The sequence below is a fragment of the Pimephales promelas genome, chromosome 19, assembly GCF_988280905.1.
Source record: "Pimephales promelas chromosome 19, fPimPro1.hap1.1, whole genome shotgun sequence".
Taxonomy (NCBI): Eukaryota; Metazoa; Chordata; class Actinopteri; order Cypriniformes; family Leuciscidae; genus Pimephales; species Pimephales promelas.
In genome coordinates this window covers 23,992,999-24,020,851 of record NC_142787.1, presented here as the reverse complement: position 1 = coordinate 24,020,851, position 27,853 = coordinate 23,992,999, and the positions used below count along the sequence as shown (strand labels likewise).

The 27,853-nt window shown below is 37.1% G+C and overlaps 3 protein-coding genes across 4 annotated transcripts; 1 reads left to right on the top strand and 2 right to left on the bottom strand.

The window, feature by feature from the left end:
* The first annotated feature begins 53 nt into the window (after positions 1-53).
* rb1 (retinoblastoma 1) lies at positions 54-27,741 on the top strand. Of its 2 annotated transcripts, none has more exons than XM_039693708.2 (27): positions 54-330; positions 1,147-1,261; positions 1,355-1,464; positions 2,367-2,501; positions 4,348-4,386; positions 4,507-4,556; positions 4,728-4,838; positions 5,175-5,317; positions 5,708-5,785; positions 6,102-6,211; positions 6,291-6,368; positions 7,679-7,766; positions 7,871-7,987; positions 8,657-8,713; positions 8,795-8,826; positions 8,936-9,012; positions 9,162-9,385; positions 20,175-20,290; positions 22,846-22,958; positions 23,067-23,212; positions 23,325-23,429; positions 23,544-23,657; positions 23,803-23,945; positions 24,232-24,262; positions 24,353-24,495; positions 24,580-24,626; positions 26,874-27,741. In XM_039693708.2, the coding sequence occupies exons 1-27, from the start codon at positions 221-223 to the stop codon at positions 26,942-26,944; spliced, it is 2,703 nt and encodes a 900-aa protein (XP_039549642.2). In that variant the 5' UTR covers positions 54-220; the 3' UTR covers positions 26,945-27,741. The 2 variants fall into 2 exon arrangements, with proteins under 2 accessions (XP_039549642.2, XP_039549641.2); XM_039693707.2 differs by having other exon boundaries at positions 55-330; positions 1,147-1,267.
* Positions 9,380-10,545, bottom strand: LOC120494520 (lysophosphatidic acid receptor 6). The gene has a single exon (XM_039693713.2). It carries the CDS (start codon positions 10,430-10,432, stop codon positions 9,476-9,478), a length of 957 nt encoding a protein of 318 aa, XP_039549647.2. The 5' UTR covers positions 10,433-10,545; the 3' UTR covers positions 9,380-9,475.
* On the bottom strand, positions 17,070-18,921 carry lpar6b (lysophosphatidic acid receptor 6b). Its single transcript, XM_039693710.2, has one exon. It carries the CDS (start codon positions 18,296-18,298, stop codon positions 17,210-17,212), a length of 1,089 nt encoding a protein of 362 aa, XP_039549644.2. The 5' UTR covers positions 18,299-18,921; the 3' UTR covers positions 17,070-17,209.
* Positions 27,742-27,853: the final 112 nt, after the last annotated feature.

Genomic DNA, 27,853 nt, shown 5'->3' with positions numbered 1-27,853 from the left:
CAAGAACCGGACGTGACGCAACAGTGGCGGACGTTGCGTCGATCAATTTTCCCGCGTTTTCGGGTAGTTGAGGAAATATTGAAGAGTTGCGGACACAAACAAGTATTCTCGGGCTCCGACATCCAACCACTAACCACAACAACATCGAAACACAAACCCGCCGCCCTTGTTCGCTCGTCGTGTTGTGAGTGAGCGTGCTTTCCATCACGAGACTATCGACATGCCGCCGAAGAAGCGCAGCAGCGGTACCCCGCAGAAAAAAGAGTTCAAAGGGAACACGAAGAGCGAATCTCCGGACAGTAGCGAGAACGCAGTGCTGAGCCCTGAACGGTGAGGACACACTGCGCGACTCTCTGAAATAAACACAACGAATTATTAGTACAGACATACAGTCTTTAGCTGTAGATTATTGTGACAGATGAAGCCAGCAACCAACAGTATTTGAAAAAGATGTCTGAATTAATAAAAGTAACTGTTGTTAGTCAACCATCTTCAGTAACGTAAACTAAGAAAAACGTTAACTTACTCTTATGAGAACGTATAACCTCTTTGTACTATAACGTAAGTAACTGTCAGTAACATTGTTATAAATTAGTTCTTTTTTTTTTTTTGGTTAACATTTTTTAATAGTTTAGTTACTTTGTTATGCCATGATAATTACGACGCAAACCCATGTTTTACTGCGACCAATATATTAGTGCAAATGCGGCAGTCAAGCCCTAAAAGAACAATGGTGATTTTATAATCATTATTTATTTGTAATAAAGTCAGGCTTTATTTGGCCATTTGGGATACACAATATCTGATTTTTTTTAAATTTTATTATTGTGTACAAGAAATGTTCCATTCAAGCAGTTGTGTACATGTCATATTTACCCACACATTCTATTGTCTATTATATTATAGTATAATATATAATAGAGACTATTATCACTATATCTGGTGAACATCACTGGCTAGTAAGTTAACGCTTTTTTGCTGAATACTGTGACTCATGTGGTGGCTAAACAGCTGACAACTTGGTGTTAGATGTCTTTACATGTTGTTGGACCTGCAGCACCAGTTAATAGCGACCACCCCACAATAGTGTCAAAATATCCTTGCAATGTGTTTACTCATGTCTTGTCAACTGTGGTGTTTTACCAGACACAAGGACAAGGAGTCTGAATTCGTGTCTCTCAGTGAGGAACTCCGTGCCACAAATCTCATCTGTGATCATGCTTGGAGAATTTGGGAGAGGGAGATCAGGCCGATGGAAAAGGCAAATGTACATTTTACTCTATCTCCACTACCACTCTAGTGTATTGGTTTTTAAATGTACAATACACAAACATGTCTGTGTCTTCCATGCTAGATGCCGTATTCGAACAGACAGCAGTGGGGAGCTTGTTTGTTCATTGCTGGCATGGAACTTGAAGACATCAGCCTGACCTTCACACAATTCCTAAAAGTGGTTGGACTGAGGTATGTATGGCAAATAATCATGTCATGGGGAAGTCCTGAGGGGATTCTTCCCCAATAGGATCAGCAAGTTGGTCTGTCAAAGTGTGGTTTTGCCTTTAAAGTGTTAATAATGTAGGTTCTACACTTTAATACGCAGGGGTGGATTTTTTTCGTGTTTATACAGATTGCTGTTTTCTGATTTTCTGTTTTAAAAGGATGATCCAATGAATTGCTTAAATCTGAGGATTTTTTTTTTTTTGTTGTATAATGATTGAAATCACCAAATGGCCATAAACAATTACTAATAAATATATTTAAAACTGCAAACTCTTCCATGTTCTAATACATTTATATTATGCACTGGTTGCGTAACACTGCGCCATTTGCATCAAAGTGTCAAAGGCAAATAAAAATCAGCAATGAATCGATGTTTCTTGCCTGTTGCCCGGTAACTCTTCTTTTATGAATTTTGACAATGCATGTTTGTGAGAATGTGATATGGCTTAGTGCGATCATCAAATCACAACAGTTGGGATGTAATGATAAAAATACATAGTCTGACACGCTGCATGTTTCAGAGTAAAGCCTGTGTTTTGTTTTTTACCCAAAACCTTGTCATTTTATCCTAAAAATGTTAGTATTGTAATAGTACTGTTCTGTAAAATTAAATTTAAATAAAATAACAATGGTTATAATGACATGATAATATAGCAATTGTTAATTATTTTATCATAACATATTGATTTATAATGTATTATATTCTTGTATTTATTATTAAATTCTATTTTTTTTTTTTTTTCATTTTACAGTATAATGTTACTTTTTATAATAAGCGATTTATGGTTGATGGGGTGGCTGTTGATGTCAGGTATTCCTCCTTCATTGTCTTTAGCTGATCACATAAATATGTCGTTCCTTTGCAGTGTGAAGCAGTTCATCAGCCTTGTGAGGAAGATGGATGTAAACGTGGACACAATAAGCCCTAAAGTGAACATTGCTGTGACACGACTGGAGAAGAAATACGATGTGACCTTTGCCCTCTACCAAAGATTTGTGAAGTAAGTGTTGTACAGTTTTGTTTTGAATTTGCAGTAGTGATATATAATGAAGAATATATATTTAATTTTACAATGCGTTGACATTTTGTTGATTAATCAGCATTGTGAATCAAACTGATCACAGTTCCTCAGTTCAGTTCCAATATCTACTGAGGTTAACTTGGGGTAAAAGGTATTTTATACTCACCAAGGCTGTAAAATATCACATTATGAAAGATTAGTACAATTTATAGTAGCTGTTTTCAATTTTAATAAATCCTAATGTTTTCCTGTGATGGCAAAGCTGAATTTTCAGCATCATTATAATTTTTTATTAGTTTAGCAATGTTGAAAACCATTGTGCTGCTTAATATAAAACCATTATTGATTTTTCAGGGTTCTCTGAAACAAGTGAATTGTTTTATTTATTTATTTTTTTTAAACTAAGTAAATGTCTTCACTGTTACTTTTGGTCAGTTGATTGTGTCCTTGTTGAAGAAAAGTATTAATTTTCATTACACTTTATTTTGATGGTCAACTTTAAACACCCTCCTAACTACAAATAACTTAGCAACTAAATGTGAACCAACTCTCATTAGAGTATTAGTAGACTGTTAGTAGATTGTTTGATTATTGCAAAATGACTTGTAGTTCGTAGAATGTGGACCATGGAAAAAGTCTTGCCTGATTTTCTTAAAAATAAAATATGCAAGTGTTCAAACATTTCAATATAGTGGCTTAGCAGTGTCTGAGATCCATATCTTAGAGGCAAACAAGGACTATCCTTGAATGTGTAGCTACAGCATGAAAGAAGATGCAAGTTTTACACTGAACAGCTACTGCCGGGAGAGGTTTGGGCATGCCTCTGGGTGTGCTCGCCCTTCCCTGAGCATGTCACTTTATTTAGATAGTATTGCATCTCGTTTAAAGAATGTGTAACTCATCTCAGGTCACTCCTAAAATGAAACCTGTTGTGGATTACTCTGTTAAAATGTTTTTCTGTTTTGTCTTCAGTAATTGCTCAAGCTTTTATGTAGCATGATATGCATTAAGACTTGATTCATTATTTTGTCTGTTTGAATGGAAAAAACCTATGAGTTATTCGTACATGTAATTTCTAAACCAGAAGGTGGCAGCAGGCGTCTGGGTGTGGGAAAGATCTGTTCTCTGAATTATCTGCCTTTCTTGCAGGGCCAGCTGGCCTCAGTTCAGTCTGTTTTTTGCAGTTACTGAAAAACTCACAGGTAGTGAAAAGAGAGTCTAGATATATTGTCTTATATAAGTTTGTGGTTATGCTGTAGGAGGAGTGCTTTGTTTTTGCGTTTCGCGTGCCAACAAACACTGGTTATTTGTGCAGCCTCCTCACTGCACCATAAAGTCTTCACATTTGTGTCTATAACAGTCGATAAACTGGTTGATGTTACATTTGGGTTTGGTTTTGGGTTGTGTATACATTTAATGTACAGTTAGTGATAATGATGCACCAAAATGAAAATTCATGGTCAAAACCAGGAAAATCTGGGTACACAGAGCTGAAAAAAAAAAAAAATTCTAAATGAGCAATAGCATTTGTTTAAACGCATATTAAAATTAGTATTCTTAATGTTGTTAGTTTTTAAGTGCTTTCATTTCAGTTCACCCTCTTGGATGTTAAAAATGAAACATGTTTGGTCTTTTTTTTCTTCTCTCTTTGTTTAAAGCGGATTTTAAAATAATGAATAATGTTTGATATTATTTTTTGTAAAAATGTTTTGCCATTTTGGTGCACCTGTAGTGCATTTAGTCTAATTCCCTTTTGAGATGTTTTTCGTCTGAAAAGGTATAAGTTTGCTGAGACTAATAAAGTACATCTTAAATTTTCTTCCAGGACTTTTGAAAAAATCTTCGCAGAGCCTGACAAAGAAAAGTGAGTAGAAATCCTGTTTCAGTCTGAGCTGTTTGCCCAGCTGTAGTTCCATGTAGTAATATTTATCGTTGTTTCATTAAACATCAGTGATCTTACTGTCCCATGCCTGTTTCCTTTAAGGAGAAAAGAGCTTTGGGAAAGCAGTTGGACCTTGTTCCTCTTGGCTAAGGGTGAGTCATAAAGGAAAAATTGCACAGAAAAATGTTTGTCACATCTCGTGTTTTTGTCCATGTAAATGAGCCTTGTTTATCTTCTCTATGGATAATATTCGCCATGACTCATGGACAGCGTATCCTCATGCCCACATTTTCACGTGTTTTTGTGTCATGTTCCCTGTAAAGGAACATTTCTGCAGATGGAGGATGACCTTGTGATAGCCTTCCAGTTGTTGCTGTGTGTTCTGGAGTTCTTCACCAAGCGTTTCACTCCTTCTCTCCTTCAATCCCCCTACAGTGAGTTTTCCTTGCATTCCACTGCTCAGAGGCAGCAGGGACAAATGCTTTAAATGCCATTGTACGTTAATAAGATAAAATATAATGAATGACTCATTAAAGAACTTCATTAGAAACCAGCTGACCAGACATACAAATAATCATTGTTTTCCTGTTGTTTGTTGCAGCATTTAGTACAATAGCAGAATCTGTTTAGTTTAGTTTTTGTTATGTGAATGTGGTCGATTTAATATGACACATCTTTGATGCTTTGAATCTTCTTGGAATTACATGGATTTTGAGGCTAACCCCTTCCGTTTTTGGGAAAATTTTCTCATTCGCATATTTTAATTCCAGAGTCAGCGGTTAGTTCATCCACCTTGAGTCCTCCGACCAGGGCATCCCGGCGTAATCAGGGCAAAACCAAACCCCGTCCACCAGAGATGAACATGCAGTTGCTGGAGACACTGTGCAAGGAGGGCAATTGCAGTGTGGATGAGGTTGGCTCTAATTTAGACACGGCTATTGCAAGCTTTCAAATACAGCTTGTTGGGGAATGTTAGTTTTAAATGTAATGCATTACAAAAATTGCATTAAATAATGCATTAAATAACTTTTGCATTACTTTTCTGGGGTGGGTTGGGCTTATTTATTTGAAAAAGCAACTCAGATATTTTGTCATAAATGTAAAATAACTGCATTACTTAAAAGTAATCCGATTATTAATGTGTTACCCCAACACTGCAACTAATTTTATATTCAGTTTATATACAGCTCAAAAACACAACATGAGTCATGTCATTGCAAACTTGATCATGTGTGAAAAGTAGCTCATATGCATGGTGAAGCGTTTTCTTTCTTCTAACTAGAGGTCACATTATTGTCTACAGGTGAAAAACGTGTACCAGACCACTTTCTGTGCGTTCCTGGACTCTGTGGGTCTGTCAGGACTCCAAGGGCTTCCTCCTGTGAGTAATATCCCATGGAAAATGGATAAAAAGGCTGCTACTGCTTTTGAGAGCTATAGAGAATGTTTAAAAAAAACTAATCAAATCCCCATCAGGTGCTTCCCACCTTGGACTTGCTTGTATTGTATTTCATAGCTTGTTATATGTTGGACTGTGTACACTGTTTTATGGACTTTGTTTGCGTAGTGATAATTAGGAATGTTGTTGCAGGTTCAGTTCTGATTATTAGCAATAAAGTAACCGCTATACGAAGGACATACAATACAATTTTGAATTAAAGTAGTCCTTGTGGCCATCTGTTTTCTTTTTATTATAGATGGAAACACTTTCCAAGCAGTATGAAGAGCTGTACCACAAAAACAAGGACTTTGATGCCAGGTTGTTCTTGGTGGATGATGAAACTCTTTCCCCAAACCAAATAGAAGTGTGAGTTTCATGAAATTAAAATTGTTAGACATTTTTGCAGACAGCTACATGTGTTTTTTTATGTCAATATTCCTTATAGGTCAAAGGTGGAAGTGACTCCAAGAAAGAATTTTCCAGGCGAGGATGTTGTAATTCCAGTTCCACAGACCCCAATCAGGTGCGACTGTGCTCCTTCATTACCCAAAACTTGAAAAGGCTGATTTTAAGAAATTGTTACTAAAGATTTATGTGTTGAAAGATTTATGTGTGAAATGCTGTTCTTCAGAACTTTCTATTTAGCAAAAAATCTAGAGCACCAAATCAGCATATTAGAACGATTTCTGAAAAATCCCAAACCTTTCTTTAAGAAAAGCAGTACATACAATCATTTGTATGATATTATGTGCACCCAGCAGTTTTTTTTAACACTCTAAGCTTATGCCTAACATCACATGATGGGGTTCCCTCTGAGATCTGGTTTTGGTGATTTCACGTGGCCCCTAAAGCTCTGTGCCCGGTTGCATAAAGCACCTTAAGTATGAGACTTGAGGCGTGATTTCTCCTCAGCTTAGGGGATGACTTAAGGGTGTTGCATAAATCCCTTAAACAGTTCTCTTGGGTAAGGGAAACCATTAAGTGTTAACCATTAAGCGACCCAGGTTTTTCCGATGTAAAATTAATTTGCTGCCATGGACATGTTGTTTGTTAATACAGATAGCGGTAAGTTTCACAGAAAACAGCATAACATGAATAAGGAAAACAAAACCCATAGGACTTTCATTCATCTTTAGCAACAAATAAAGATAATTTTATCCAATTATTGAAAGGTATAAAAGTAATCCATATATAGGCTGTTTCTGAAGCTCAAACATGCACACAGGGGCAAGAACCAATGAGGTTTGTTCTTGCGCGTGACACACACACGTTTAACCTTCCATTAACCATATATATAACCACATATATTTGTGGTTTGTGTTTATATGTGAAAAAACGAGATGGTCCTCACTGCAGAACATGAAATCCACGGAGAGGGATTACATATTACATATACCTTACATATACCTAAACCTACCCAGCTCCACCCCTGATCTCTAAACCGACCCAACTCCACCCCTCAGATCTGGATCCGACTTCTCCCCCTGGATCTTGTGTACTGCAATGAGGTGCTACTGGAAAAAACAGCAAAATTTTAATTTGTTTATCATATAAAGACGATTGTCTCATTAGAAGACTTGGATTGAACTTGCTTGCTCCGTGTAACACTAGGTGAACTTTTCCAAACCTTATGTTATACTTAGGATAGTGACATTTACGGGGCTTTATGCGGCACTTATCGTTTTTTAAGAGATTACTTGAGATACTAAAATAGATACTTAAGGGTTTCTTTATGTGAAAAATCATACAATCAAAGCATTTCACTTAAGTAACGGAAGTTTGTCCCATTTTGCCAGCACTTTTCACTCATGTTCCCCGGTTTTGTTTCTCCAGAGCTGCAATGAACTCCATACAGCAGCTCAGGGTTGATCTCACCTCAGCTAGTGACCAGCCCTCAAGCAATCTCCTAGTCTATTACAAGGTATTTCCATTAAAAAAAAAAAAGATTCCTGGACAGGATGGCTGGATTTACATTACACCGAAACAATATAATATGTCATGCTTAATTTGGAATGTGTTCATCAGAACTGCACTGTTGACCCATCAGAAGAGATCAGAAAGAGGGTTGAGGAGCTGGGCAAGGTCTTCATCCAGAGGTTTGCACAGGCTGTGGGCCAGCACTGTGAGGGACTGGGGAGAAAGGTACTGCCAGCTATTTATTTATTTTTTACATTTATTGCCATCATTCTATTAAGGCTGCAGACAGTCAGTCTGTTTTAAATCAGATAATATCAGGCCTTTTTAAATTTCTTATTAATCGTATACCTGATTCATTTGAAGCATGTACTGTTCCAAATTGCAGTTTTAGAGCGAATGCTGGCGATATTGGCTAGCGTTAAAAGTTCCAACGTTTGTGAATCTATAAATGACTCCCTAATAACAGTAATTGATTAGACAAGTGCTATATCTTTTAGATCTTTTCAGAAATTCACTACTGTTTGGGCTCAGTAAGCTCTTTTGTTCAGCAATCCTGGTTTCCACAAACATAATTAAGCAGCACAACCATTTTCAACATTGATGATAATGAAAAAAGTTTCTTCAGCACCAAATCAACAAGGATCATGTGACTCTGAAGACTGGAGTAATGTTGCTGAAAAGCTTTGCCATCACAAGAATAAATTACTATTTCATATATATATATTTAAATTGAAAACAATTATTAGGCATAACAGTTTGTCCTCTATTTTTTGGCAGGCATATTGAGCATACAAGATTTTTCAAAAACTAAAATGTCGTGCAGACCCCAAACTTGCTCAGTAGTGTAGGTGATGTACAACAAAGGTGCAACTTTTTTTGTGTGTGTGTTTTCAGCGGTTTAATCTTGGTGCCCAACTCTACTACAAAGTCATGGAGTCGATGCTCAAATCGGTAAGCCTTATAAAAACCTGATATACATTTTACATGCTCGTCATGTTTATATTTTTATGGCCACATGCGTTTTATTTTTAGGAGGAGAAGAGATTATCTGTGCAGAATTTCAGGTAAAAACAGTGAGCATCTTCTCAGATCATTAACTATCATTTATCAGATCATTATGGTCATAAATCTGAAATGTACACTGACAATTAATCATGTTACTTCCTTTTTTAGTAAACTTCTCAACAATGCTGCATTTCATACCTCACTGCTTGCATGTGCCCTGGAAGTTGTACTGGCAACTTATGTTGGTTAGTATTTTTTGGCATACTTGGCAGTTAACACTTTTTTTCATAAACTCCTAGTGGTACCCATAGTCACCCTTTTAGTTTCAGTTTGTAGATTTCATTTAAGACAGAATTAGATTGTTTGTGTTAACTACACATTTTTCCCTTTCCAGGGAACTCCATAAAGAATGGAGGTTTTGGCAGCTCAGGGGCCAGCGATTCCATTGAAACTGATCTGTGCTTCCCCTGGATCTTGGACGTCTTCCAGCTTCCTGCTTTCAACTTCTACAAGGTCATAGAGAGCTTCATCAAAGCTGAGCCCACCCTGAAGCATGACATGATGAAGCACCTGGAGCAGTGCGAACATGTTATCATGGAGAGCCTTGCGTGGAGAGCGGTGAGTAATTGTCTGCTGCCATTCATGTTGATTGTTTCATCCATTTAGCCACTGAATCATCTGTTTAGCAAGCATTCGGTTTATTTTAGCTCATTGACTAGCACTTCCTCTACTGCCGGTTGGCTCTTTGTGCACCAGGCTGCTGGAAAAGTAGTAAATGAGGGGATTTAAGCAGCAATTGGTGCTGGCCAGCGAGAGCACTATGGGGTGGAGAGCTTTAGTGACTTGAGCAAGTCCACAGCTGTGCAAAATGCCCACCTGTGTGAGAGTGTAACCCAGTAGATTGAGGTGGTAAGGGGTGAAGCAAAGGAAAAAGATGACCAGGACCCAGTAGATGACGGTGAGTGTGCGTCGGTGACGGATCTTCCTGCGGTGAGGCAGCCTGCGGAGTACACGGAGTATGCTGCAGTAGCTGAACAGCAGGAGCAGTGCAGGCAGCAAGTAGGCCATTTGCACCAGGCTGAGAGCAGCTAAAATAATAGTACGGTGGCGTTTGGAAGAAGGATTCATAAGGCATGAGTTGTGCCGTCGGGATGCCGCCGAATGCAGGAATGGTAGGGCGAGGCTGAGGGCTAGGACCAGGCACCAGATCCCGGCACTGAGCATGCGGGCAGTTCGGACCTTTCTCAGGTGCTTAAGTAGAGGGTTAACCACAGCAAAGTAGCGGTCTACTCCAATACAAACCAGGAAGAAGATTCCTCCATATAGACTGATATACTTCAACGTGAAGGTCATCTGACAGAAAGCCCCTCCTGGAGACCAGTCGCTGGTGCTGTTGGAGGTGGCGGCTTTGTTGTGGTAATAATAGATGCGCAGGGGTAGTGAGATCACAAAGAAGATGTCCGCAGCAGCCAGGTTGGCCATGTAGACGGCAGTGCTGGTGAGCGTTCGAGGCATGTGGCAGAAACGCCGTAGCGCTGTGGCATTGCTGACTAGACCGAATATGAAGATTGCGCTGTAGGAGATCTTGTAGTAAGTGAAACGGTAGCTGGTGTCCACCGTGCAGTTAGCTTGAATAGATGTGTATGTTGTGTTATGGAGATCCATGATCACTTTCGGCTTGGGTGGCCCTCGTTTGTATCAATCAAAACCTGCCTCTTTTGGTCCAGAACCAAATGTGGAATCTTTTTTTCGCGAGAGGGACAATAGCTTTACCGTTATAACACTACTTGTTTAGGAAAAAAGAGAGGGGGGTGTGTGTGTTTTTTTTTTTTTTTTTTTAAACGCAAGGTTTAAAGTTCATGGCTTAATAATCTCACATCTTAGCCGTTTTTTGGTTACATCATTTGAAGTCCAAATGACTCCTCTTCAAACAGTCACCTGAAAGTGTAAAAGGAAATTTGAAAAGTTACAACTTCCTCTTCATATAAAGTGAACCACCTGCTCTGACAGCTATGTCTATATGACCTGAGATTATGAAATGGAAAGGGAAAGTGATTGAATTATGACAGAGGATGGGTTTATTTAAAAAGCAGCCAGCGCTACTAGTAAAGGACTGTAGAAGTGTCATTAAAGGAGTAGTTCACTTTTAAAAAAAACTTTTGCTGATAATTTACTCATCCCCTTGTCATCCAAGATATCCATGTCATTCTTTCTTCAGTCGAAAACATTCCAAGATTTTTCTCCACATAATGCACTTTACTGGTAACCAAACTGGTAACCAAAAACCTTATTTTCTTTTCGACTGAAGAAAGAAAGACATGGACATGTTGGATGACATGGGGGTGAGTAAATTATCAGCAAAAGTTTTTTTTTAAAGTGAACTACTCCTTTAATGTTAAACTGCCTGTGATTTTATACACACTGTAAATGTGCACATTTAAACTGGTCTTATCCATGTTAAAATAATTGAAAACTTAATTGTGTCTGCTATACTTGAAATGTTTAGGTATAGATATAAAGTGTTGTGGCAAAAATTCTGCTCAACATCATCACAGCATACAAAAATAATGCTGTTCAACATCATCATGACACTCAGAGTCTGATAAATAAAAAGAGAAGTATCTATTCTTGCATTATACTGTGCAAGAGAGTGACACCCAGGACACAAAATCTGAGCAATCTTTATACAGATCTTTCCAAGGCTGTTTGCTATAGACCTGCCTTTCAGTAATTTCCCAGAGACAAAGGACCCATACTGTCTAAAGATTTATTCATAATTATTACTAACTAACCCTTGTAAGCCCCCCTTGACTAGATAACCTCTGACCTGGAGGTCCGATGTCTTTGCTCGTCTGGTTTTGGGAGTGTCACGCTCCTGCTTTCTCAGGTATATAAACATAAATTTCAGATTAATTTCAAATTTCAGTCTCTTATCCCTCTACAAATGGTAAAACCATATCACATTGCTTTGCAGTATCTACTGAAAGTGAAAAGAAGATTAAAAACATACATCCATTAAAGGTTCGATAGAAACACATGACCCAGAGTTATCCTTACTAGTTATTCTTACTACTGATCAATGTAAGATTAAAATTTCTCCAACAAAAGGCAGCATAAAATAATCCATATTCAACGTATTTGTAATGTTTAAAACATGAGTTAATTAAATAATTCGATCCCCTTTTTAAAGTGTAGTTATGTGGCTCAATATACAGCCTGTTAAATGCTATCCCGAGTAAAAAAAGTACTTTATTGTATTTGAAATATTCCCTTTTTCAATAGTACATTGCAAATATACTAACATCTTTAAATGTATTAAAGGTATATTAGCATCAAGCTTTTACCCATTTTCACTATACAACTTTTAACACACTTAATGATTGTACTTCAGTATATTTTCTAAAAAGATATTTATATTTTAGAAAAATATACTTGAAATGGAAATTCAGTTTATTTTTTAAGTGTTTTTATTTGCACTTTATTAAAAATATATTTTAACTGTGTGCTGAAAATAATCATTGTAATAATGCATTAACAGAAATATAGTGGTAGTTTTAGGTAGAACTAGTTTATAAAATTGAGTGCGTAAAGGAGAGACTAAAATAAAACTGATAACAAGCCATTCGTCATGGAATAATTGTTGATGACATGATCTAAATTTTAGATAGCACAGATAAAATACTTGGAATAAACTTACCATTTTGCTTTATTATCCATTTTTATCTGAATCTTGTCTATGATCTCTCTTGGCTAGTTGAACATGCTCTGTTCGCTTTCAAGCTTAAGTGAAGGTGTCTTTAACAGCTATTAAGACAATATATTGTCACACTAAATCAATAAATGTGTGTGTGTGTGTGTGTGTGTGTGTGTGTGCGTGCACATGTACTATATATCTTTCCATATCTGTATGGGGGTGTGTGGATTTATTATTGATATAGTAGTTCAGCTCTGGATACAAATGTACACTCTTTAGAATTGTGGGCAAAAACGCGTTTAGCCTGAACCTTTTGTAAATCATACTGACAATTTTTTATGAAGTCCCCGAAGCCCCCACCGCCCCCCCCCCCCCCCACACACACACACACACACATTTAAAATTCCATACAGAAGTAGACTAATGACTGCTAAAATTCATTCAGTAAGCATTTCACTTCTGTTACTTAATCATTATTATTTAATTTTTTTTTAAGCGAACAATTCATATAGCTTTTTTCCATTGATTTTAGAATCAGTTTGTAAATGTTAAAATTTGACATTGCTCTTGTAAATCTATTTTTGGTTGTCTGTGACTGTACATTTCTGTTGTGAATTGTGGTAATTTGATGTTGATCAAAGTGATGTTATCCAACTGGCTTGCATAAATGTGAGGTTTTGTTGAAATTACAAAAATGATTTGTGAGTGTAGCAGTGTGATTATTTTTTTTAATATAATTTACATTATTACTGCTCAGTCTAGTTGAATGACTACTCCTCAGTCTAGTTGAATGAAAAGGTTACAATCTTCTATGATACAAAATGTGCTACGAAGTGTGTTGTGATTGGCAACTTGTGTACAAGTCATTTTCTTGCTGGACTTTCCTGAGACAATATGTTGTGGTCCATTTATATGTTTAGCACTACACAGGAAATATATATATATATACAGTCATGGTCAAAATCAATGGCACCCCTGGTAAATATGATGAAAACTGGCTGTAAAAAATAATTCTGCATTGTTTGTCCTTTTGATCTTCCATTCAAAAACTTAGCAAAATTCTAACCTTTCATTGAAGCAAAAGAATTGAAAGTGGGGGTAAATCACACTATGAAATAAAAATGTTTCTCCAAAACACTCGGGCCATAATTGTTGGCACCCCTAGAATTTTTTATGAGAAAAATATCTCTGAAGTACATTCCCATTAATATTTAATTTTTTAAGCACATCAGGGTGACTTAGGAACATGAAATTGTCCAGCTATGACTTCTTGTTTCAAGGAGTTTAAATATGAGGAAGCACAAAGGTCAAATTCCCTGAATCATCCATCACAATGAATAAAACCAAAGAACATGGTTCTGATGTCAAAAGATTGTTGAGCTTCACAAAATAGAAAGTGGATGTAAGAAAATAGCTAAAGAATTTTAAATTCCCATTTTGACCATCAGGGCAATAATTAAGAAGTTATAATCAACTTAAGATGTTATGATTCTGCCAGGAAGAGGACGTGTGTCTATTTTGCCTTAATGGACGGTGAGGATGAAAGTTTGAGTGTCCAAAGACTCTTCAAGGATCACAAATGGAGAATTGCAGATATTACTTGAGTCTTGGGGTCAGAAAACCTATAAAAAAAAAAAATCAAACAACCCCTACATCCCCACATGTTGTTTGAGAGGGTTTCAAGAAAAATGCTCCTCACTCATCCAAAAACAAACTCCAGCATATTCAGGTGTCAGACACGACTGGATCTTTAAACGGCACAGGGTTCTGTGGTCAGATGAAACTAAAAAAGGGGCTTTTTGGCAGCAAACCCAGCAGATGTGTTTGGTGCAAACAGGGATGAAGAGTACCCCATGCCTACGGTTAAATATACTGATGGATCTTATATGTTGTGGGCCTATTTATTTCCTGGAGGTCCTGGACCTCTTGTTCAGATACATGGCATTATGGATTCTATCAAATACAAAGAGATAAAAAAAATAACCTGACGCCTTCTGCTAGAAATCTTTTAATGGGCCAAGGTTGGATCTTCCATCAGGACAACGATCCAAAACAAAAATCAAAATCAACACAAAAATTAGTTACGGAGCACAAAATGAAGCTTCTGCCATGACCGTCCCAGACCCTGACCTGATGAGTGGAGTGAACTGAAGAGATGAAGCACCAACATTGATCTGGGAATCTGCAGGATCTGGAGAGAGTCTATAGACCATTTCACAAGATGTAAACAAGACTGGTCCAGAAGCACTTCCTGTTTCAGTTTGTAACTGTTTTCTTCATTTCACATGTAAAGAAAACATCTTAAAGATGTTTGTTTAACTTTTTGATTCAGTTTTAAATGTTCTGTTGGTTGTATTTTATCCCAGCTTTTATGTAGTGTTAAAAAACTGAAACAGGAAGTGCTTCTGGACCAGTGTTGTTTACATCTTGTGAAATGGTCTATATGGAGGAATGGTCTCTGATCTCTGGTCAGGTGTTCGCCAAACTCATCAGGTATTATAGGAGAAGACTCAGATCTGTTTTCTTGGCAAAAGGAGGTTGCAAAAAGTTTTTAACAGGGTGCCAATAATTATGGCGTGTATGAGTGTTTTGGAGAAAAACATTTATTTCACAGTGTGATTTACAATTCTTTTGCTTCAATGAAAGGTTAGAATTTTGCCAATTTTTGAATGGAAGATAAAAAGGATAAACAATGCAGAATTATTTTTTACTGCCAGTTTTCATCATATTTACCAGGGGTGCCATTCATTTTGATACTTCCTGTGGGGCGGCAGTGGCTCAGTGGTTCATGTAGGTTGTCTTCAAACCGGAAGGTCGGTGGTTCAATCCCCGCTTCCACCTGACCAAGTGTCGAGGTGTCCTTGAGCAAGACACCTAACCCCATCTACTCCCGACGAGCTGGATAGCGTAACGCCTGAAGAACGACAGACTAGGGTGGCTCAGTTTCTGATTCTTAAATCGGAACGGAAGAACAACTGTATACAAACGCACCAGCCTAATTCACTCAGTTGTTTCTCTCTACCCAACCTTTTTCCGTACTAGCTTAACCCTAGAACTGCCGGTTTAAAACAAAACGGCAATTTCACAATTATTACAATTATAAAGAGTCTGTGCACTATAGTACTTTGATTATGTTTGCACTTGAATTTATTGTCTGCATGTAAGACTTTTTTTTTTACTTATACTTTTAATTTATGTTCAGTTTGTGGAAAGCAGTTGAATTAGGAGGTCACAATTCATGTACAGTAAGGTATGTGTAAAAGTATGTGGCAAAACCTTTTACACTGCTTGTATGTTGTTGTCTTCCAGTGCATTTGATAATTCATATTCATAAAGTACAACTGAAAAATGGCATTCATTACAAGATTATTAGTTAAAACATTTCAAATGGCATCTGCAGACAATTTTTCCAGTGAATTTTGACTGGAAAAATATAAAAAATATTTTGCAAAAATCTTGTCTCGTGAGAACCACAGCCCTAATAGTAACCTCTTAGGCTTGTCAGTGTGTGTCTGCCTGCCTGCCTATCACATACTGGTAAAAATGCCCTTAAGAGGTACAGTTTGAGAATGTTTGAGAGCGTGACCCCTGGGCATGCGAGGAATGAGTGTAATTCAGCATGGCTCGTTCAGACCTGTTCAACGCTCCTGAAATGCATTTTGAATTTTGATTTGAGTTATTCATTTCCTTCATGGTATATATTAAAAACTGTATTTAAAAATTAAAATAAGAGATTATAAAAATCAGAAATTTTCATATACAAAAAGACTGAAAAAACAAAACACTGCTTGAACTACTATTGGGTAAATCTCTAACCGCATAAAAGAAGCCACACCCTGCAGACCTCTTTGTCATCAGCTTAATTTCTTACAATGACCAACCCTGATATAATCTGTTGACCAAAGCACACAGTTAATGTAATCATTCTCTGTGGGTCGCTCCCTTTTCCTCTCACTGTTTGTCCTGACACTGAGCATGGATGTAATGGAGTTATGTAAGTGTGACTTGGCTTGGAAAATTTTATGGGAACCTTTTTTTTTTTTTACCCCAGTGTCATTTGTTACAAGAGAGTTTTGGTAAGCATAAACTAGAGGTTTAAAGAATAATTTAATAGTCAATAGTACATTTAAATCTAAAAAAAACAGACACTTTACACACTTCAATTAGTTAATGCAAGAGCTAACATGAAATAACAATGAAAAGTACAGCAGCCACAAGTTTTACAGTTTTACAGCATTTATTAATCTGGGCTATTATACATTTTTATGTATACATTTTGTATAAAATAACATTGTATTTTGAGAAAACATGAATTAACAATGACAAAAAGTATTATTTATCTTTATAAACTAACATACCTGGAATATTGAATGTTGTAAAAAAACAAAGACGTCTCTATAATTAACTGATGATGCCTAATCCATTAACTAATGTTCACTTAATCTCATTGTAAAATGCTCCTGTTTAGACTCTTCTAATGTGAAGCAAGACTACTTGAGGCTTATTTCATCTATTGTCTGCCATGAAATGAAACATTTAGTTAAAAAATACTGTTTTTTTCTTGTTCAGGTCACAGTGTAAACGCACATCCATTTTTAGCACCGAAAATATGCTTTATATTTCTGCAGTCTTCAGTTAGTCTTCAGTCAAATATATCCTGTGCCAAACAATTACTAACATTGGCTGGATCTGTCAGATGAAAATTTGGTATAAAATTGGTATAAAAAATTTGGCTGTCTGAACTTTGGTTAAATTGTAGACTCTTCAATGAGGAATTTAGCTTTTAGAGTTATGCTTTTATTCATCGAATTGCTTCTGTTATCACTGGTGTCAACTTTGTTGTTTAATGTGTTTTGGTGGACAGCATAAGACTTCCGTTTAATAGAGTTCTGAATCGTCTCAGAGGTGAAGTAATAGATCACTGGGTCAAAACAACAGTTGGTCACAGTTAAGCAGAACGTGATTGGATAAAGGGTCCGGACCACTGTCTCCACAGTGCAGTTCGTAATAACCTGACTCCTGACCAGGGTGTAGAAGACCAGATTGACATTGTACGGAATAAAGCAAAAACAGAAAATTAACAAGTGCACTGCAATCATACGCAAGATCTTGGCCTTGTTCAGCTGCCCTCCACGGTTAATGCACTCTGGGTGTCGTAAAGTCTGCAGGACCCTTATAGAGCAGGTAAAGTTGATCATCAACGGAATCAAGAAGCCCACTGTCTCCATACACACCACTACTTTTGAAACCATGGACTTCCACTGCGAATTTGAGTAGTTCTCAAAACAGTAGGTGTATGTTGTGGTTTTGTTGTCCGTGTATGATGTGGTGTTCGTGTATGTTGTGGTTTTGTTGTCCGTGTATGATGTGGTGTCCATCACAAACCCTGCCGTTAGGCCCCCCGACAGCAGAATCGCCCATATCACACAGCAGGCTATTCTAGCATTACGCTTTGTCCTCAATGTTTTAGATGCGAAGGGATGAACAATTGCCAGGAAGCGATCCACACTGATGCACGTGAGGAAGAGGATGCTGCCATACATATTGGTGTAGAACAAGGCCACTGAGATTTGGCAGAGAGGTTTACCGAAAGGCCACTCACGATTGATGAAGTAGAACGTCCTGAAAGGCAAGCTGAAGACAAAGAGAGTATCCGAGGCCACGAGGTTCATCATGTACGTTGTGGTCTCGTTGCGCATTTTCAGTCTACATAGAAAAATGTACATGGCCATCATGTTGAAGAGAAGCCCGAGAATAAAGACAATACTGAAAACAGAGCTGTATAACACATATTTAAAAGCATCCTTGATGGGGCAACTCTCGTTATCGGTCATCATTTATGTTGTTTGGCTTAAAAGGAGTCACTGTCCTGTGTTGCTTTCAAAGGTCAGAGAACCACATCAAATTTGATGGAGATCCATGTAAAAGTATACAAATCCAGTCTGTAAACATTTCACGGGGTTGCCTTAAGAAGCTTCTTACCGTTCAGATGTTGCGATGTCCTACGGTCAATGTGCAACGGAAGTTCACGCGTAAACATTTGCATAAACAGGCCGTGTTAGATTACCTTTTTTTCTCTTCTCAAGGTATGGTGGAAGATTAAGATTCGTTTGTGCGTGCTTCAATGAATAGCTGCCTCCTTATCTTCACTGGAAGTTGTTTTGTAGTTGTTTGCTCTTTATATCTGAAATTCCAAGGTGCTCGCAAGATTTGTGATGCTAATAAGACTTCAATCTTTACACCTTGATGAATAGTTCATCCATAGTTGATTTTCTTCACACAAAAAAGTCAGCCCAGTTTTGATTTCAGTGCCTTGTTCCTCCTCTTGGCTTCCCTTTACTGAGACTTGATGATCTTCTGTGTCTCTTCAAGATCTTCATAGTTTGGCACTTTGTTGTAGCAATGTGAGGTATTTAGTACCCAACCGGCTGTTCAGTCTCTAGTTCACACAATGAGATTTGCATCAATGTGGAGGACTGGAAAGCAGGCGAGAAGGCGGGGCTGAGGTTAAACCACCTCCTCTGTAAATATCTATCTATAGCTCCCTCGTTCTTCCTTTTTGCACATAGCACACTTTCAGAATGACTTTCTATACACTGTTCACGTGTTATTGGATTGCACACCTAGTGAATGATGTTTTAGCATATTACAGTCCAGCAACATTTCTTTAATATTGAGGTTAAGATCTCTATTTCTTGTTAAATCACATTTGTTAACTATTAAATGCTTTCATTTTATGATCTCTTAATTATTTGTTATTCTATACTGGATGAATTAAAAAAAAAGTCTCCCAAAGACTGATTCTTTCTTTCATTTATTATATAAAATGGATGTTGTAAGGGTGAAGATCAACAAAGACTTTTGCTTTCCTCTTCCATCCCCCTACAAGGGAGGTGTGAGGCAGAGAAGTGCCCTAAAGCCTGTAGGTCTTGTATTTGTATGTATATCAGGAGTCTGCTAATTTTCACACCCTAAGTACGGTGGGGGGTGTTATCATCTTCTGATTGGTTCAGTTTAAATGTCTCACGTTTGGGTCAAGGTAGGGAAAAATAAGATTGTAACTGTTGCTCTGGGCTGTTCTTTTCTCTGGCCTTGTGTGCGTTATGTAATAGCACATTGCCCATTGATTCCTAGGTATATACAAAGAGGGATTGTCAGTCCAAAGTTTACATGTTCTCAGTGTGACATCACGCATACAGCACAATATGCAAACTCTGAGCTTGTAAATCAAGTGTTGAGAGTTCATTTACAGTTTGTCGAACCTGGAGGTTATTTGAATAAAATTAATATATAAATTTGCAATTGGTTTAGATTTTTTATTTTAAGTTAACACTTTTTATGCAATATTAAATATATTAAATTAAGAAAAGAAAAAAAAATATATAGATATATATAAGAAAGGTATTATTTAGCTTAGTAAGTATTATTTTAAAGGATCTCCGTTATTTCCAATATTTAATCAGTTATTTATTGCAAAGAATACCTTGATTTACATGCAGGCATAATCATGAGGTTTTGAGTGTGTAAATAAAGTTCTTCAGATGAATTGAATAGATTTATCGATCAAATAGAATGACAAAAAGTATAAGTATACCCTTTCAGTAAAAGACTCATTGTATCCTGACTATCCTCTAATCAGTTCCCTTTTCACTGAGTTGGCAATAGTCTCGGTTTCAGATCCGTGATGTAACTCTGTCTTGTTCTTCTCTGTAGGACTCTCCTCTCTTTGACCTCCTGAAACAGTCCCGTGAGGAAGGACCTGGTGAACAAGCAGAGCCCCCCGCAACATTGAACCAACCCCTGCATCACAACCACACCGCTGCTGATCTGTGAGTCATCTCTCAAAACTATTTCTATCCTGTTCAAAACAGGATACAGTCGCCTAAGTATAAAAGAAAGGGCTAGTTACTTGGGCTAGCTAGTTTAAATCGAGGAAGCAATTCTTTTGAAGTCGTTCTCTACCACTACTGAATGTTGTACATTTTAGCTGCAATTCCTGAAAATAATTTGCCTTAAAGAGGAAATATGACACATTCTAACATAGGAAGTTATTGCATAACCATTGATGGAAAATGCAAATTAATGATCTGATTTTTCTGTCACTCCCCCTTTCGCTCATGGGCTGAGGTGCCCCTCTTGCAGGCAGATATCTGTATGAGTGGATTTTAAATCATTCTCTACTGAATCTACTACTCCAGACCCAAGCAGGAGACCTCTCTCATTTCTCGCTCGAATCGCAGCCGCATTCAGAGTTCCCTTCGCTCCTCCTTACTGTCATATTAATTTACATACCACTCTTCTGCCTTTCAAGCTTCTCACACAGAACTCAACACATTGTGAGACAAAAATGAATTATAAACCTGTTTATCAACATAATCTGACTTTTGCAATACATAGATTTATGATGCAACACAGAATACTGAAGTGAACTTATGACACAGTGCTTGGAAATGTCTATTGGGATTGATGTCGAATGAACGGGGCTTAAACATGCCTTGTAAACGCAGTACAGGAAAGCTGATTCAGTCTGGAACTTTAAGCAGTTTATTCAGCGATTTAAGATTTACACCCCAAAAAATATTTTTTTTAAGATTTACAAGTTTCAATTATGACACATTTTCATCAAATTGAATAGAGAAATCTTTAAATGGTGGACTGTCACATTTCAGTAGTCTGGTGTATTAGTCTAATAAGTTGAAAGATAGAATTACCAGGGTTAGAATTTAATAGGAGCGTGGGTAAAAAAATCGCCACGGAAATTTTAAAAAGTGTCTTAATTCAAGAGTGCCCTCTGAGTTGTTTTTTAATAAGATATCACACGAGCATTTTATACAAAATCAGTACACAAAATGTCTGCATACTAGTAGTCTACACTGATTCTTCATTTCCAAAGGGCATTGAAATTTCCTGGAATTGCTAAAGCATTTCTGAATGTGATTTGACTTTGACTTTTATTGGGCATTTTGAAAGGATTATTTATAATTGGTCTACTTATAGCTAAAATATAGTGAGCATGGTGCACGCAACACCAAGATCATGGTCAGATTCACAGGAAGTGCATGAACTACTAAATATGTTTATTTGAGAGTTTATTCTGATTTTAAAAAAGTGACTCTTGACCCTATAATTTAGTTCAGTGGTTCTCCATGGCACATGGGACCCACATTTTCCCAAAGTCATGAAGTGACCCAAATTTCAACACTGATGAATAACAGTATAAGGTAAAGCTACTAAAAAAGCTTGCCTTGTCTATTGTATAATGTCAGATTAGCTATAGATTAAGAGATTAATGCTAGTTTCAAGAAACCTTTTCGTGAGAACGAAGTGGCGTGCTTCCTTTTTGATTGAACAGGGAACCAAAAACACTCCTGGGTAATTTTGAGGTCGCTAATACAAGCTCGTAGGTTATTAGGCCTAGGGGTTGTGTGCTGTGGTTAGTCTTGTCTGTAAAACTAGGTCTGATTTCACGTGTTGCTTCATGTCCTAGTTTTGCACGTGATGGTGGGAAACAGTCGACACTTCAGATCTTGCAAATTCATGTTGCATTTATTTATATCTATTTTATTTAAATAAAATACATATACAGTACTGTGCAAGTGTTTTAGGCACGTTAATATTTTCGCCCAAAAAAATTGTTTTAAGCCAGTTATTTTTATATTTTGCTGTAATATGTCAGTAGGAATTATAGGAAACATTCCTTTTGACATTATTTGTAATAATCCTTTGAGATTTTTTTGCACAAGGAGTCTGACAATAGGTGGTGCTCCACACAGAGATCTGATCTCGATCTCACTGAACGCAAATTGAGCGTGAGTGCAAATTGAGTGTCTGCTGTGATTTCCATGTTAAGTCAATGTAATGATGCATTGAGGCGAAATCGCGTCCATCGCGCCACAGAACCTCCAGGCGCGTTAAGCACGGTGCGATAGACGCGATTTTTCCATTGATGTCCAGTTCGCGAATTCATCCAGTGATGATTTTCATTTTTTGGTGAACTAACCCTTTAAGCAGCGCAAATGTTTTCAAAATTGATAATAATTGAAAATAAATGTTTCTTGAGCAGCAAATTAGATTATTAGAATGATTTCAGAAGGATCAAATTCAGCTTTCAGAGCTTTCCCACCACAGAAATAAATTACATTTTAAAATATATTCAAAAAGAAAATCATTATTAGTTGTGATAATTTTTAACCATATTTTTTACTATATTGTTAATCAAATAAATGCAGCCTTGGTGAGCACAAGAGACTTCTTTTAAAAACATTTTAACAAATCATACCGACCCCAAACTTTTTAGCCACTGACATCTATTAGCTCTCTCATTTTTCTCTTTTCATTTGCAAAATGAGTATGTTAAGTCGTTTAACCTTCTCACCTTTCCCAGGTATCTCTCTCCCGTGCGGCCGAGCCGTCAACCCCCGTCAACAGAGGCTGAGCCCCCAACACCAGGCACCAATGCACCCCGTTCAAACTCTCTGAGCCTTTTCTACAAAAAGCGTAAGTTAAAGCAATACTCTCTTTTGAGAGAGTCATTAATACATAACATACTACTTTTCTAAATTGTTGAGATAAAACAGTTTTTTGTTGTTGTTTTGCTTTTGGCAGTGTACAGGATGGCCTACCTGCGACTGAAAACGCTGTTCTCGCACCTGCTGACCTCACACCCAGAACTGGAACCTATAATATGGACCCTGCTTCAGCACACCCTCCAGAATGAGTACGAATTAATGCAAGAGAGACACTTAGACCAGGTACGACCATTTTTTTCATAAACATTATAATATGCTGAATTTGTTTTTTAAGCTTTGCAGTATGTACAATAAAATGACTTAGATACTTGACCTGCTCCTCTGTTCATTGCAGTTGATCATGTCGGCTATGTATGCCATATGCAAGGTGAAGAACGTTGACTTGCGCTTCAAAACTATTGTGACCGCTTATAAAGAGCTGCCCAATGCTAATCAGGAGGTGAGAGTCAAATGACTTGTTTCAGATGATCATTCAAGTATATTAAGAATGAAATGAAAGTGATATTAACAAACACAAAACAACTTAACTCTTTGATTTGTCCGGATGTGTCAGACATTTAAGCGTGTGCTGATCAGAGAGGGTCAGTACGACTCCATCATTGTCTTCTACAATCTGGTCTTCATGCAGAAGCTCAAGACTAACATTCTTCAATATTCCTCTCCTCGGGTGAGACATGCTACCTTTTAAACTTTTATTGAATACTTTCTTGTGTTATACTGCCCCCTAGTGGCCTGAAATCATATTCAATTGAACGAAAGGATTTCTACAACAGCTTGTGGTTGACTTGAGGATGTTTCTTTTTGTCTCCCAGCCGCCACCTCTGTCTCCCATTCCTCGCATCCCCTGCAGCCCCTATAAAAACTCTCCTCTGCGTGTGCCCGGCAGCAATAATGTCTACGTCTCCCCGTTGAAAAGCAGCCGCATGTCCCCTGTACCCATGACCCCACGGAGCAGGTTAGTGTTCACTTCTGTCATTACATTTGGGAGATTGTCTACTAATTTTGGGCATGTACAGAATTAAATCTTTATACCTTAACACCCTTGAATTGTGTGTTCAATGAATAACTTGACTTAAGAACTTTCTCTTTTACTGTGAGGCGAGATGATTAGTGAGGTTGACTAGATTATTATCCTTTATATATTTGTTGAAAAGTGTAAACTTCAAAATCTTTCAGATTATGTGGATTTATGTGTGTTGGTTTGCACTCATTGAATCTTTTCTTTGTGTTGTCCTGGACAGAATTCTTATATCGATCGGCGAATCCTTTGGGGTTAGTGATGGAAAGCACTTATTAAACTTTCAAACTATTTGAAATGTGTTGAGACTTGTTTTAAAAAAAACTCTCTCTTAATCTTAATAGTCTGCAGACAAATTTCAAAAGATCAATCAGATGGTGAGTAGCACTGATTGGTCCCTCAAGAGGAGTCTGGATGGAGGAGCCGCCCCCAAACCACTTAAGAGATTGCGCTTTGACATGGATGGACAAGATGAAGCTGATGGAAGGTGGGATTTATGTTCTATTTTTCTTCATTTATCTCTCCAAAGTTTGAATCTAGTGAATCATTGAGGCTGTTTGTTTATTTTTAGCAAATCAAGTGGCGAGTCAACGCTGATCCAGAAGCTGGCTGAGATGAGTAAGTTTCCTTCAACCTTTTGTACACATCTGTTGTCTGAACTGTAAGCTGGATTTCACAGAACCACAAAGATGTTCTGCCGTCACACTACTTCCTGTCTAGACATGGCGGATTTTTTTTTGTTTTGAGTCAAATGGAACAATAGGAAATTCAATGAATCAGTGGTTTATACACTACAATTCAAAAATTTGGGGTAAGCAATATTTAGGTTTTATTTGATTGGGTATATTTGATTGAAAATACAGTACAAACAGTGATGTTGTAATATTGTGAAATATTATTATTACAATGCATAACTGTTTTCAATTTTATTTATTTTCAAATTTAATTTATTCTTGTGATGGCAAAGCTGAATTATTAGCAGCCATTTCTCCCATCTTCAGTGTCGCATGATCCTTCAAGAATTATTTCCTATTATTATTATTGAGTTATTGATTATTATTATTGATTTATTATTAAGTTTTATAACATTGTGCAGCTTAATTTTTTGGGAGAAGCTGTGATATAAAAAAAAATCTGGATTCTTTAATGAATAGAAAGTTGAAAAGAAAAATTGTTTGTTAAAGTCTTTGCTGTGCTTTTGGATCAGGGGCACGGGGTGGCACTGCCACAGGTCTGCGTTTTTCAAACATAGACAGGGTTACCAGATTGGGTGCTTTTGCAACGGGTAAACGGGTTTGGACGGGTGGATAAAAATTGGGCTGGTTTCAAATTAGTTCGGCTGGTTTTTGTAGCCGAAACACCGGTATTTCAGATACTTTCTTTGGGCTACCCTCTGTTCAGCAGGCTGTAGTCTCACTCACTCACTCACTCACTCACACACTCTCACTCACACACACACACACTCACACACACACACACACTACAGCTCTGGCTGACGTGCTCACAACACACACTCCCTCCCACTACCTTCGGTGTACTTTTGCATCCATTCCTTATTCTTTTTTTAACTAAAACAGATAGAAACAGAACTTTCTTCTTTCGTTTTTTACTCTGGTGAAATATTCACTTGCAGACTTATTTTCCTTATATACATTGATTTGATATTTAATTGAAAATCAAATAAGTGACAAAGCTTTTTTTTTTTTTTTGTTTCTCAATTTTGTTTCTCAATTTTATTTCCGTTGACTTACTTCTGTTGAAAAAAACCACAGTTTTGCAATTTGTCGGCTGAATCAACCAGGCCAGCGGCCAGCTGCATACCATTGTTTAAACTTTATTTTTCAAAATGGATAATTTCTAGAATTTTCTAAAAAACGACATTAAAGGTATAGTTCACTTTGAAATTAATTTTTGATATGTTTTAGCTTACATCAAGGGCATCCTAGATGTAGGTGTCTTGTTTCCACAGTATTTTCAATTTGGATATTTTTAGGTCAAACCGTTGTTGTATGTCAGTCATATATGGGGTCCACTTCAAAGAGCATGCACAGAGAAGTCCAAATTAAACATGATTTAATTACTCGTAAATGTAAGTACACATTGATGGCCTAAGACAATAAACGAGCGGTTTGTGTGAGAAAACGAACAGTATTTATATCGTTTTTACCTCTTGTAATTACAGTCACGTCAAAGTACTCTGAGGGCGAGGGCACTTCTATCTGTGCAAGCGCGCCGGAAAGCCCCGGAAGTGATCTCAATTTTCTGATTTCCCATTGGCCACCCCTGACTGGTTCTTGGTCCCCCCCTGTACCAAGTGCTGTTCTTTGCTCTTATTTATCCTGGGGAAAAAATATATCCCTGTTTCCAAAAAATATCAAGCAGCACTGCTGTTTTCAACATGGATAATAATAAGAAATGTTTGAGTAGTAAATCAGCAAATTAGATTGATTTCTGAAGTATTGTTTCTGATACTTCAGCTTTGCTTGAACTGGAACTACTTTTTTAAAATAAAAAAGCAGGTATTTTAAATTGTAATAATATTTCACATTATAGCTGATTTTGCTGTATTTTTGTTCAAATAAATTCAGTCTTGGTGAGAATACGAGACATGAAAAAAAATCTTACCGACCCCAAACCTTTTGAATAATAGTGTTTCTTTTAATAATAATTAAGAATTACAAGAATCCCATATTTTCTAGCTAAATATTCAATGAATAAAACTTAACTTCTCGTCAGCTTAATTCATGCTATGGTATGCATTGCTGTGATTCAGAATCATAGCAAAATGGCATAGTCATTGTTGCATATAATTTAACATCACATGATATGCTATTGTTGCTTAAACATTTGTTCTCGTCTCTTCAGGTTCGACACGTACTCGTATGCAGGAACAGAAACTGAAAGAGGAGTCTGTTAAAGAGCATCCAGAGCCCTAAATGAATCGGCTCTGTACTGCCTGAGGAAAAGCACTCCACCATGAACGGGAAAGGCTGACACCCCCGGGTGTTTTACGTTACTACATTTTAGACTTCTTCACCTGTTTTAGTAATTAAGCGGTGCACTGCATTTCCTGAAATAGCACAGGTGCTTTTCCTGTGTTAGTTCATTTTAGATTTGTTTTAAGCATGCGAGCGTCCATGAAAGAGATTTTATTCTTTGCTTTGTAGAGTTTTGTTAAGTTGACATTGTGGTAGAGGTAATAACATGAAGCAAACCTCCTTAATTGATCTACAAACAAAAAACTGGCAGGTTTAGTGTGTCATGATGATAATTTATTGTTTTCTGTGTGTTTTATTTTTTTCCTTGGTGGTGTTTTCCATTAATTCTAGAGCTTCCTGCTTTTCCTCATTGCTGTTCAGGAAATTGTGAATGACAGGGTTTAAGATCAAATTTGACACCAGTGTTTCCTTTTAATCATGTTTTAGGTAAAGACATCACATCTTTTGCAGATGTGAACCCCGCTTATGGGCTTTCTCAAAGCATATCTTTGAGGACTCCCTATTTTGTGTGAAAAGTAAATGGATTTAATTTGGAGATTGTATTATAAAATGTGTTGCTGTTTAGGCATTACTGGGTTTTTAGGATGTGATTGCTGCATGAGTGGATGTGCATATGTGCGGTCTGACCTTTTTATGTTCTGCTTGGCCGCGGTGTTATTTTTGCTATTGAATTTTAAGAATATTTTTGAGCTTTTGTTACTAATATTTGAAGAAATTATGTTATACCTCAAATGTTCTTTTTGAAAAATTATGTAATGCCTCAAAAGTTTAACAACTGAGTTGTTTAAGAAAAATCAAGTGTCCTGTTGTTGATTCTAGGAGGACTGTGGCACCTTTGCCTGCTTC